The sequence below is a fragment of the Rhinolophus hipposideros genome (genome assembly GCF_964194185.1).
Source record: "Rhinolophus hipposideros genome assembly, chromosome: 1".
Taxonomy (NCBI): domain Eukaryota; kingdom Metazoa; phylum Chordata; class Mammalia; order Chiroptera; family Rhinolophidae; genus Rhinolophus; species Rhinolophus hipposideros.
Genome location: NC_138047.1, coordinates 62030917 through 62044621, shown reverse-complemented (window position 1 = coordinate 62044621; position 13705 = coordinate 62030917). Strand labels below are relative to the sequence as shown.

General features: G+C 41.1%; 1 protein-coding gene across 8 annotated transcripts in view; it reads left to right on the top strand.

Annotated features, from left to right (window-relative positions):
* The window catches only part of WDFY3 (WD repeat and FYVE domain containing 3), a 248184-nt gene extending 235049 nt beyond the window's left edge, over positions 1-13135 (top strand). For all 8 annotated transcript variants that reach the window (XM_081056216.1, XM_081056218.1, XM_081056217.1 and 5 more), the window contains 6 exons: positions 1571-1753; positions 2871-2967; positions 5224-5547; positions 6165-6276; positions 6606-6803; positions 9819-13135. In XM_081056216.1, the coding sequence (XP_080912342.1) occupies positions 1571-1753; positions 2871-2967; positions 5224-5547; positions 6165-6276; positions 6606-6803; positions 9819-9942 (1038 nt within the window). In that variant the 3' untranslated portion in view covers positions 9943-13135. The remainder of the gene's footprint in view (positions 1-1570; positions 1754-2870; positions 2968-5223; positions 5548-6164; positions 6277-6605; positions 6804-9818) is intronic.
* The last annotated feature ends 570 nt before the right edge of the window (positions 13136-13705 follow it).

Sequence of the window (13705 nt, the reverse complement as noted above, 5' to 3'; positions counted from 1 at the left end):
TCTAGTCGTGTTATACTTTTGCAGCCAATATCAAGTCTGCTTGCCTAAAGTCCACATTTGGGGCCTAAGCTACCCTGCAGCTGCCCTTGAATTCCTCCTCTTACTGCTCAGCCCTCATAACCACAGGATATGCTCTAATGCACTCTAATTGAGGCACCCTGGGGTAATTGAAGCAAGCCTCGCTTGGTTCAGCATGGAGAGGCTGCCTCTCTTCTCTTGCAGAGACCAACACCATTAATTCGAGCTCAGCTGCTGACACTCATTGTCAGAGGTGGACACAGCAATGCTTTGCTAAGTGTTATTTCTGTTTGGGTTTTACTTTGGTTCTTGCCGTCTTGCTAGAAGGAGAGCAGGAGAAAAGGAAGGAGGGAGAGAACGGTAGCAAGACCAGCGTAGACAGCGGTTTGGAAAAGCCACAGGCCTCCTTCTCATGGCAGTCCCGCCTCCCCCTTACCTTCTTTCTTGCATTGGTGCTTATGGTTTCCCTCTGCTTTTGATGAGCATCTTCCAATTTCTGTGGGTTCTCCTGTGCCTGCTGGCTGTAGTGCAATTCACAGCCATGCTGTCATGATGGATAAGAGAGGCAGCGTGGTACGGTGGATACGCTTTGGGGCCAGAAAGAACTGGGTTCACATCTTCACTCCATGATATTAGGCAAGTTACTTGAGCTTTTTGCACTTTACTTTCATCCTCTCTAAAGCAGGGCTAGTAATAGCTAACCTCCCAAGGCCAAAATGGAATGTCTAAATTGTCTACCATGGTAACTGTCACAGTAGATCCTTCCTGAAGCATCTTAATTTTCTTCACAGTGGTGGGTTGTATTCCCACCAGGTTGGGTAGAGCTCAGCCTGGTAGAGTTAAAGGGAAAAGCTTGTTCTTTTCTGTCCTTGGAACTCATGAAAACCTGAGTTGTCAGCTCAGGGAGTCTTAGGGTTTATTCAGTTCCCCAAGAAATGATTTATATACCAGTTGTTGTTTTTTGTTTTGTTTTGTTTTGTTTTCCCATCCTCCCACCCTTACTGTGAGTACAAATTTTAAAATAGGTTGTTACAATGTTCCGAGATTTTATCTCTTCCTGTATTGAAGAGATAACTGTATCTGGACTGAAAGATTTCTCTTCTACCCTATGGTTTTCGTGATTGGACTCATTTTGTAAAATTAAGTGGAGGTGGATTCCTGCCTCTAAATGAAAGGTTTAAATAGATTTTGGAAACAGTGGGAGGAAGAAGAGTAGTTCCCCACCTCCTCAGATTTCAGATAGCTTTGACAAGGAATAAAACATTACTCAGCACTGCGCTGGGAACATAAACAGCGTAGAGGGCCCCTGCCTTTGTCTCCGTGTGACATCACCTTGGCAGCACCATCCGCTCAACCTTGAATTCTTAAAGAAGCTTCTGTTTAGAGCATTTTTTTTTAAGTCAGCAGCACTAAATTCCAGGCTACCTCAGAACTTACCCAGTCCCTCGTTGAAGGACTGAAAGTTTTTCTGAGTCCAGGCCAAGGATTCAATTTGCCTCGGAAACTGGAAAGTAATATGAAGTGAGTAAAGGGTTTTTCTTTACCTTCTTAGGGGGACATTGTGTCCTGCGCTGGCACGTATATCCACGTGTGGAGTATCAATGGAAACCCTATCGTGAGTGTAAACACATTCACAGGTAGGAGCCAGCAGATTGTCTGCTGCTGCGTGTCAGAGATGAACGAGTGGGACACACAGAACGTCATAGTAACAGGACACTCAGATGGCGTTGTTCGGGTAAGTCGCTGGGAACAAAACACATTAGGATAGCTGCTGCCCTCGTTCACCTGAAACTCGTAAAGCTGTCCACCATTGAAGGATACCTGAACAGGTTGTAGTATTGTTCAGCAGACTCTCACTCTGATTCAAACACACCTGGGCCACTGTGTTATCAGACATGCGGCATATAAATGGCTCAGCCTCTTCCCATTAAGCAGATCTGTTAGTGCTACTAACCACTTGACAGTTTGACACAAGAAGGTCACTTACACCTGATTTCCATGTCACCTTGGGATTGCTAAACATGTAAATTGTGTAAGTGTTGGCTTTTTGTCCTGTCAAATGGTTTCTTAGGGAACACAGTGACTGTCTCTTCTCTACAGAGAATCACAAAGCCAGAAAATGCTTCCAGAGTCTCGAGGTCATTCATTCATTTCGGGTCTAGAATCCTAGCTGATCCCCAAATCCAAAATAGTTTTCTCTTGATTTTCTGTGTTGGGCCTCTACAGGAAATGGAATCCACAGAGTGTTTACCTTTATAGTCTGCTCTGATACTTGGGCATTTTTCTCTCAGGAGATTCTTCATTGTGCCTTTTTTCTTTAATTACACCTTGGGAAAGCAGAAGCAACTGATTGCTGCCTTCGTAGTCACTGTCACATGCTGAGTGTCAGTGAGGCTGTCAGCCAGTCCCATGAACACTGGCCTCTGACAACAGGCACACCCCCAGAGCCAGCTGTCTCCAGAACAGCATTTCAGAGTATTCATCTGTGAGGCATTACGAAAAGCTCCATCACCAAACACATGTGGGGATCCTGCTTACTGCATGCGTTCTTAGAGACACAGACTATTAGTATAAGTCTGTCAGATGTTTTTGTGGGGGGTGGGGGGGAATGTACTTCGTTGAACCATGTTTTTCAAACTCTCTTGACCACAATCCTTTTCCCTCTACCATGAAACACCCATTAACATTTCATTGAACACAGTTTGGAAAGCACTGTTCACGTGTAGTTAATCCCTTGCCACATTTCTCAAGATACAAAGAAATTTAATTATACACAATAATAGAAATTTAGTTGTCTGTTTAACACTGAGAACCCTTCTTTATCCACTAACATGTAAATTGTTTAAATTCAGTTTTGGAGAATGGAATTTCTGCAAGTTCCAGAAACACCAGCTCCCGAGCCTGTTGAAGCCCTGGAAATGCAGGAAGACTGTCCAGGAGCACAAATAGGTATTTAGTACTTCCTAAAATGTTATTCAAGAGTTTCGATATTTCTCTTTTTTTTTAAGTCATTATGGGTAAGCTTATATCAAACAACATAAACAAGAGCCTGAGGTTAGGCGTTACTGTCAAAAGCATGGTAGCCAGCTGTGTATGAAGTAGCTGGGCAGGCATGCAGAGCATTCTCTAGATCCCTGAGCAGTGCTCAGTGTGGTCAGCGTCTTGTAGTGGGCTTCCACGTCCCATAGTAAGTACCAAGTTACTAGCTTGGGCTTTCCATCCTAAAACTACAAAGCACGATCTGGAGGGCGCTGTGTTGGACAAGTCAGATGGCCCGCACCTCAATCCCATGTCTGTTCCATCCATCACTTGTCAAGCTCAGTATGGGTGACAGGGTGACATGGTGTTTGTAAAGTAGTCACAGAGGCAGACCGAGTCCTCACCCTGGGTCTGCTCCCAAAGGGCATTCATTCACACTGAAGCCTAGTAATCTCTCTTATTATCTGTTACTTGTGAAGCACTGCATTTTTCTAGAGAACTATAGGGGTAGATGATTTCTATACAGAATGATTGTCTGGAAATGATTGGCCATAAAACCAGGCTGAGATACGCTTTGGGTTGCTAATCTCCAGAGAAGTTACCCCCCTTTGATTCAGAATCATTTTTGCAAGAGTCTTCCCGTAAAGGGTTTTAAATTTGACCTTTAGATTGTTTCTCTGTGGTTAATTTTTGTACACTGGGAATTCAGTGTGAGTTGGACGACGTGAAGGAGTTACTAAGGGAAAAGGGTTATTATCAGAAGACACAAATCACTTCTCTTGATAGGCTGAATGCAGTTTTTACTCTCTTTGCCAGAAAACAGAAATAATCCAATGGACAGGGCATTTTAATGCTTGTATTACTTTAATGCATGTAAATTTCTACATAGTCGACTGCAGCTCCACTAAAAAGGTCATCTGGGTGTTTGGGGACGTAAAAATTCAGTTGTGTGTCAGACATTGGATTAAGTCCAATGAGAAGTGGGTCACTTTCCCTTCCTTTGACAGAGCTTTTAAGTGAATAACAGTGGAAGATGAGATGAATAAATGAGGTAGAAGGAAGGGTCAAATTCAGGGTGAAGAGACATTTGTAGGTCTTCTCCCTCCTTTTGTATTCATACTGTTGGGGAGACATGGCAAAGAGGGAAGAACCACCTACCGGAAGGATTGACCTTGAACAGTGGAGAAGGTGGAACTTGAGGGCACTTGCCTGGGCGAAAGGGCTTCCCTGGAAATCAAAGTTGTTTCCAAGACTGCTTGTTTGAAGACTTTAAAGCTCATGATCATAAGCCATTGGAGTGAAAAAAAATCCACTCAAATTAGCCAACTAGACTGCTGGTGTTGCAATTCGAAGGGAGGCAAATGAAGTATTTGTCTTACTAAGAAATCTGCGTGTGTAGTGGGCTGGTGCTTGCATACTTGTTCTTGTTCTCTGTCCTTTTTTCCAATTATATATTTTTATTTCTAATAAAAAATTTTCTCTCCAGTAGACTTTATTGCAAGAGAATAGGGAGTTGAGGTAAGGAAATGCAAAGTAACAATGAAAAGGGGGGAAAAACCCAAATCCTAAATTAAAGCTTTCATCAGTAATTCATCTGTGTTGTCATTTATATTGACTGCTATATGAGAAGCACTGTGTTCGGGGCCTTTCTTCTCGGGCTGACCACTGTCGTATAGAAAGACTGTCCAACTGTAATAGTTTGGTGAGAATTACAAATACACCAGAGGCATACAATTTTGTTAAAGGAGTCCATGAGAGACAATTTACTTTCTGCTGCAGGAACCACATAAGGTTTTAGAGAAAGAAATGTTTACACTATACCTTGAAAGATAACTAACATTGGAACACACAGAAATTGAGAAGATGGCTCTAGGTAGGACCAACGGCATGTGCAGAATTAGCTCTAAGGAGGATGCAGGCTGCATAGAGAAGCGTTGGCACGTCTAGCTGAACTGTGGTAGGGAGTGTGAGTCAGGTAGCGAGAAATTTACAAAGGCAGGTTTTGGTTTATTGTGAAAGATGAACTCAGAAATTCTACCCTTTTTTTTTTCTTTTTTTTTGGTATTTTCTAGCTAAAAGTTGTGCGATTTTTTCTTTTTTGTTATGCTTATTTTAAGATACTTTGTCTATTGTGTCTTCACTGGTAGAAGAAACAAACCAGTGAGACAAAGCTGAGTCTAACTATAATGTACATCTGTTTTCTGTTTCTCCCAATGCGTGACTCAGGGCAGGAAGCCCAGGATGAGGACAGCAGCGACTCGGAAGTGGATGAGCAGAGCCTCCACCAAGATCCCAAGGACACACCCAGCCAGCCCAGCAGCACCAGCCACCGGCCCCGAGCCGCCTCCTGCCGAGCAACGGCCACCTGGTGTACTGACAGCGGCTCCGATGACTCCAGGCGCTGGTCCGACCAGCTCAGTCTAGATGAGAAAGATGGCTTCATCTTTGTGAACTATTCAGAGGGCCAGACCAGAGCCCATCTGCAGGGTCCCCTTAACCATCCCCACCCCAACCCAATTGAAGTGCGGAATTACAGCAGATTGAAGCCTGGTAACTTGAAATCTAGTGTCTATTTCTGGCTCTTTGTGGGTGATACTAGGCTTGGTGGATGAGGCAGTGGCCTTCTGCTTTCCCTGTGCCCCATCCTTGGGACCTGGGCCACCCACAGAGAAGACCTCTGAAATTTTTTCTTGTGTAAGGTGGACTTAGAGTCTGTCCCACAATGGTGTTTGCAATATGATGGGCATTTTTTTTAAAGAAAAAGGCCTTAAAATAAAAACTTTATTCATTCACAAATCATGAAAACTTGAAAATAGGCAATTTATTAATTACAGGTAAATAAATTAAACTGTATTCACAGGTAACTTTGCCTTTGATAGAGATAGAGGCAAGGTCCTCGAGTGGAGAAATAATGTCTCCTTACATGGAAGATCTTCCCTTCTCTATATTTCTCTTTGGAAATGAGATGTTCTCTGACCTAGCCCACGGTCAGTGTTAAACTAGATTGCTTTATCTGCCACCGAGGCAGCAGCTGCCGAAAGCCTGACAGAAGCTGCTGTAACTGTATGTTGCAGCGCCCTGACTTTTGAGAGCATCACATAGGGTCCATGTACCACACATTGGCTTCCCTCACGTGAGCACGTCGTGTCTTGGCTTTTCCCCACCAGGGTACCGGTGGGAACGGCAGCTGGTGTTCAGGAGCAAGCTCACTATGCACACAGCCTTCGATCGGAAGGACAACGCGCACCCGGCCGAGATCACCGCCCTGGGCGTCTCCAAGTGAGTGGCAGACCTTTTCCAGCTCCTCTTCCCACCTGAATCATCTGCTTAGCCTGGGCCCACACTCTCCCGGCCTGTTCTTATTTGCATTTTCCTATGTGGCTCAAACAAATCAGTCAGAGGCAGTTACAGCGAGGTTTGATCCAAAGTGAGTTGAGATAGAAGTGTGAACTCAGGTTCAGTTCCACTTTTGTCTCTTCATACACACGACCCTCACCCCGACACGCACCCACGGAAAACTGAGAGCCTCACAAGTGACAGGAAGAGGCTCCAGCGTGGGGCTGTGCCGAGGCCTTCCCTGAAGAGGCTCTGTATCGCGTTTCCTGCAGGGATCACAGCAGGATCCTCGTTGGGGACAGTCGAGGCCGAGTTTTCAGCTGGTCTGTGAGTGACCAGCCGGGCCGTTCTGCTGCTGACCACTGGGTGAAGGATGAAGGAGGTGACAGCTGTTCGGGCTGCTCAGTGCGGTTTTCTCTCACAGAAAGACGGCACCACTGCAGGAATTGTGGTCAACTCTTCTGCCAAAAGTAAGATGAGATACAAACTTCTTCAGTTCCTGTGGGTTAAACTCTGAAGGACGATAATTATGCCCAGCAGATAGGTTCTGATTTGCTCCGGGGTCACCACACAGTGTGCTGTTGTCAGCCTAGACCACTCTTCACTTGCTCTTTGCTCTTCTTTGTTACAATTGTGAACTATTCCTGTCATATTGAAGAGTACACAAATAATCATCACAAACACCTGGTCACCCATGACTGAGAAGGGGAAGGTGCTAATATTTCATCATATTTGCATATAAAACTCAGATTCATTTTAAGTCCTCTTTTCACCCTCACCAGTCAGACCCTCTTCTTCTCCATGTTTTTATACTTTGAGTGCACGTGTTGTCTCCAAAACAATACTATATTAATTATTGCTTGTTATCAGTTTCACGTAAATATAGCATACTGTCTGCACCTTCTGCAACTTGCTTTCTTTACTGATATCTAGTCACATAAATAGCTATTATTCAAATATTTTCATTTTAACTGCTGTCACATTTTTTGTACAAATATCAGAATTGATCTACTTTCCTTTTGATGGACTCTTACGGGATTGTTCTCATTTTATCAATACTATAAACAGTGCTGCAGTGCACATTCTTATAAATGCTCTCTTAATATGAACGGGAGTTTCTCTAGAGAAGATATCTCGGAATGGAATTGACACTTCATAGGTGTACTCTGGAGTTTAACTAGATATTGCCAAATTGCTCTCCAAAACAGGAGGACTAGTTTATATTACATCCAGCAAGACATGCAAGTTCTCCCAGTTCTTATTAATCCTTGGTGTTGCCAAACTTTTTCACTTTTGCCAGTGTAATAGTCAAACTGTTGTTTTAATTTGCAATGCTTGTGAGGTTCAACATCTCTTCTTATGCTGATTGGCTATGAGTTTCCCCCTGGGTACCTTGGCCCATTTTCCTTTTAGGTTTGCTTGTCTTTTTTTTCCCTACGTGAGGAGTTCTTTATATATTCTGGGCTGTAATCTTTTGTCTTTTACACATCTTGCAGATATCTTCTACCAATCTGTGGCTTCAGTTTTAACTTTATATATGTTAATTTTCTCATATAAGTTTTTAATTTTGATGTAGTCACATTTAGTACTTTTTATGATTTTTGCTTTTTTGTGTCTTAAGAAATCTTCTCCTGTCCTGAGACCATAAAGATAGCCTTGTTTATTTTATCTTAACATTTTCAAAGTTTTGTTTCTCATGTTTAGGTCTTTGGATCCAAATCTATTTAAAATTTATATGAGGGTATGACATGGGATGGGAATCTTCTTTATTCTCCCTGTATGAAAAGTCAGTTGACTCATCACTATTAATTTGAATGCCATCTCTTTTGTACGGTTGGGTCCCATATATGCAGTTACACTCCTTTTCATGGCAGACAACAGGAAAGGTCTATGGGCAGTATACTCTCTGATGCTTATATTGCCTTACTATAGAGATGCTTTCACAAAAAACACAAGTTATATAATTATTTTTGAGCCAGTTATTGAGGCTTTTGTGGACGTTGGCTTATTGGAAAGGGCATCGTCTTTGGGTTACACAAACCAAATGCTCCCTGGGCTACTGGCCATTGTGTCATCTCAGGCAAGTTACCTCTCTCTGAGCTTCAGTTTCGTCATCTGTGAAATGTGAACAGTTGTACTTCTCATAGAGGTGTTGAGAGAATTAAATGAAATCACATGTGTGAGTTTTGTAAAGTGCCAATTGCAGAGTCTGGTAATACCGATGTTTAATAAAAGGTGTTATTATAAATTTTAAATTTTTTCAGATTCACGTCTTAAACCTCTCCTGGGAAGTCTGATGAGCGAGGTAGCCAGAATGTTGCTGCCAGCCATTCCTAGTAGGAGTTTGTGTGAGGCTGGCAGAGGATTCTGTCTTGTGGTTCTGAGCTTTATAAAGCCCACTCTATAAAACCTAGTAATCTAATAATTTCTGATAGTCAACAGCCCCTTGTGTACACTGGCATGCATCTGTTCTTTGTAGTGGTTAATTTGCAAAATGCTGTTTCAATCTATGTAATTCTTTAAATTACTTATTGCTGTCTAATGTTGGATGGAGACTTTATTTGAAAAAGTGAACAAACAGTGATTGCTTAGGACGGAGCTGGCACACAGGACAGAGCTGTCCAGGAGGCCGTAGCCCTGCCCTTGATCTTTGTGTCCTTCAGGTGCTGAGAAAGCTGCTTGGCACTCGTGATGTTCTCCTGAAAGTCCAGTAATGGTCCTTTAAACCCCTTACGCTGGTAGCGCATTTATTCTCTAGACACTTTTACTGGTAGATTAATGGAAGAAATATAATTCTCTATTGCAGTCTTGTGGAAAGCCAAGCTTCAAGTGATTAAGTGCCACATCCAAGGTCACATCCTGCTTTATTCCAGGAATAGAAATACTTTTTAAAGAGTTTGAACATCTTTTACGTATAGTCTGCTTCAAGGAATTCTATCACTATAAACAGAAAATGGCAATACTTGGACCAGACAGAAAAGCCAAACTACCCATTTAAGAAATGACTAAAACATGGACTAAACAAAGCATTTAAAAGCCCAGAGGAACTTGATAGTGACTAAAGTGTCTTTTAAAATGGGCAGTAAGTCTCCTGCCAAGAGAAAAAAGTCAAGCTCCAAGTAAAGATATTGGCCTAATTCCTGAGTTCTAGGGCATGAGAAGCAGTCAGTCCTTCATGGGAAGAGTGGCTGCACAGCTGTCCAGACCCCTCAACTCAATCCTGTAGGTGAACCTTAATGTGTTTTTTTTTTTTAATTCTCTTCAGAAAATTAATAGCTTACCTTGGTTTAATATTACTTTTCTTCGTAGACTGAAACAAGTAATATGGCATTCCTTTTGTTCCTTGGTCAGCCACATGACATAAACCAGTATGGTCTTTGGCATTATAAAGCAAGTTCTCCCTTTGATTTTTAAATGAGTGTTTCTCAGCCCAGTGATCAAACATGGGGAGGATGTATAATGACTTGATTTTGACTTGCCTTTAGGTGCAGTCGGTTTCAATCAGAAATCAAACGCTTGAAAATCTCATCCCCGGTGCGTGTTTGTCAGAACTGTTATTACAACTTACAGCATGAGAGGGGTTCAGAAGATGGGCCTCGAAATTGTTGAAGATTCGACAAGCTGATTGGAGATCATGGTCTGTAGACCCCCTTCCTGGTTCCCTGTTACAGTTCACAGCTCCGAAGGCATCGGAACAGTCTCCGTTTACACAGCTCTTCATACCACGTGTTTGGAGTATTGACTTCAAAGGGATCACTGAATAAACGGGTGTAGAGTACAGTAAAGGGGCAGACAATATTCAGTTGAACAGCACAAGAAGAACATGAGGTGGCTCCTAGGAGCAACATTTCCAATACCTGCTTCTCCCTGTTAACAATAGCTGTCTCCAAGAGAAAATCCTCACTTATTAACTGTCTTTTTTTGTGTCTCATTTTTGTAAAGCTACTTATCCTTATTTGGAAAAACCAACAACAAACAAAGGCTTTTAGAAAATGGTTGTAAATCTGACTTCTTTGCAAGTAACTGTGTATATTGTAAATAGGTATAAAGGCCTTTTTTCTAAATAAGGACTTAACCGCCTGTAACATGAGACTTCAAACTAAACCACTAACTCAATGAACTACTTATGGTTTGTCTGACATCTCTCACCAATTAATTATAAATGTGTTTTTTTGAATCCTCAAAGACATCATCTGTGGTCTCTTTTTTCCTCTCTTTCAAACCCAGCCTGTGTGCCCAATGTTTTTTTCTTTTAAGTTGCCCACAGAATCTCCACTTAAACTAGGCTAGTAACCAAAATAATGTGAACCTTCTTTAGGAAACAGTGTGGGAGAAAAAGAGTCTGGCCGTAAGATACCCTGGAAATATTTGGGGATCTTGCACCTGGCTACGCAACCACCTCAGTGTTGTTCTTATGTCATAAGACCCCTTGTAAACTTCTTTGGACTGCCATTTGGTCATAGCATACGTTCTTAGCATTGCAGAGCGGTGGTCAGGAGATAGAAGCAATGCAGGAAACGGCCCTGCCTCAACTAACGGAAATATAATTGCATGTAACCCAAATTAGCTTCTCTTGCATAGAACATAGTAAGTATGTGTCTTTGGTGACACTAAAAGTTCTACTATAGCTTATTTTCAAAAAAGGGTAAAAGAAGAAAAAAGTGTACAGAATTAACATATAAACCTTGTTGTAAAACTGGATTGTGTCAGAACTGCTTATAATTAACCGTTACCATTTAATGCCATCTACCTGAAAACAGTGAGATTTATACTGTATCAATGTCTATTTTTTTGTTTTTGCTATGAATATAATTACAGTATTTTAATATTTAGTTATTTAATTTGTTCTACTAGTTGGTAACAGAACACACAAATCCAGGGAGACTAAAGCTGGTCGGGGCTAAGAGATTAGTTTACAGAAAAATGGCTTTGGTGGTGGGATTTTTTTAAATGTGTGTAATGTACATATATATGTATATATATATAAAACAAATGAAACAATTAATCTAGATTTTAACATTTTCAGATATTTAGTGATAATATTATGAACAATTCTAAAAGCCCTGTAATTTGAAAAATGTAGAATCATTTATGGCCCAAGAAAGGAAGGACAGGCCTTCACACCCTCATGGAGGTATCATACAAAGGACAGTGGCTTTGGCTTTCCCAAGACTTTTCATCGTTAGGCCCTGGTGACAGGCACACTTATGCACTAAAATGCACATATATGCACATGCGTTCAAAAATAGGCATTGGTACAATAGTAATCTTGTACCTAATGGGCTGAAACCAGCTTAAGAACAAATTTGTTCTTCCTGATAACTAGGTCTCCAAGAGAAAATATAAAGGCTGCTTTAGTGCCTTATGCTTACTAAATTTCAACCTTTATTTACCTAGGTTTGAGCCTACAGTCTATGATTACATATCAAAATTGATTAAAAAACTTCCATTTCTAAAAGTTCAAATATACTTGTTAATAAAAGGATTATTGGCATTACTACTTTAACTTGAAGAGAAGTCGTGTTCTGTTTTCCTTTCTGTGTCTTCCTCCACCCCATGCTCCCATACCTCCCCATCTTACTTCAATTCTAATAAATAATGCTGGATGTTCAACAGCTGCAGGAATTGTGCTATCACACAACTGTGGGCTTTGCCCCTGTCCAGCCCTGTAGATGAGTTATAGCGTGTTATTCTACACTTTTTAAAAGAAGTGTCCTCCTCGTGTCCACCACCCATGTTTACCCCAAACCCAATGGCAGAGGTGTTCTTTAAAGACTTGAATATATGAATGTGTGTATGTAGTTACTTAAAGGTTATTCCTCTATGTAATATGAAGTTATATGAGATGAACACTTTTCAACTTTCCAACACAACTTCCATAACCAGAAGATGGAAACCAAAACCCTCATGATAGTATTTCCTCTGGCAGCTGGTGCTGTGGGCAACTTTTGTTCAGTGGGGTTTTTTTTCTTTTTGCTCCTAATGCAGAAATCACAAATCACTCACACATGCAAGTACACTCACATACATAAACGAATTGTTTCTCTGGGTGTCTTTCTGTGTTCCGTGTAAATTTGTGTACCAGCATATATTGTCAGCATGTACATCCACCTTTCTGTGGTCAGGATTCTTTCTCTAGAGTACCTCACAGGGCTCCTGCCTCATCTTTGTAGTTCATTTGTCCATCCACTCAGCCATCCATCATTCATCCTTTATTCTAGCATTTGTGTGTAGCGTGCAATTGTAATGTCATGCTTTTGAAGAGGGGAATAGCTGCCCATAGCGGCCATCCGTCTGGATAATAGCAGAACACTCTAGATAAGTTATTTTGCACTTTCTTATGTATAAAGTTGGTAGAAACTTATTTTTGCTTTGTATCATTTAAATACATTTTGTTTTGGTAAATGAACTGTGTATAAAATATTTATGCCGTTAAAACTGTTTTTAGAAAGTATTTTTAATTTCAGCAAGTTTGGTTACTTGTTGCATGACTATTAACACGGCTGACTTTTTGTGTCAGTGCAATGTATATTTTTTTGTCCTGTTATTAACTTGTAAGCCCTAGAAATGGCCAATTATTTGTACAGCAACAGAAGTAAATTGAAGATACTGGCTAAGACTGGATTGATTGTGGACTTTTGTACTATATTGCAGAATCCAATATCTGTTCTTTGGTGGTTATGTAAAAGGCCTGAAGACTTACTATCTAGTGTGCAATCTGTGATAACTGAATGTTCATTGTATATCTGTCTCTGATGCAAAAAGGTAGAGTAACACAATTACAATACATGGTTAAATGCAATAGTCCAGGTACTTTTTTTTTTTTAATTTCAAATAAATACCTACTATTGACCACCCCCAAAAAAGTTTTTAAGCCAGTTCTTCAGGGAAGGAAAAAACAAAACTGAGGACTTATAATTCCCTAAACTTTGTATAGTTCTTTCTTTAATAGTTGTGAATATATCTTTCAGGAGCACCTGCTTAAGATCTCTGCTTGCAGAGATGTTGGCTATTAAGGTCTAGTTCAAGTTCTAGTTTGATCCGTCTCTCAAAACCAGCCTTTCTGCATTCTGAGCCTCTCAGTTGTGCTGGATTTCTGGGGCTGATGAGTGTGTATGGACAACCACAGGGAGAGGCAAGTGACTTCTGGGAGAAACAACCCTCAACCTTGAGTGGACCTATGGAAAAAGAGCACAGCGCATGGTTTTGGCCCTTTTTTCCTGAGCCCTGTTCTCTATTCATCATTTTGTGAAAAGTAAACCACAGTAAATTATCTGTCTCCTACCCCTACCATATTCACTTGAGGAATATTCTGGTGTCCTGCCCTTTTCAGCAAGCACAACAACCACTGTCATCAGCTAGTCTTTCCATT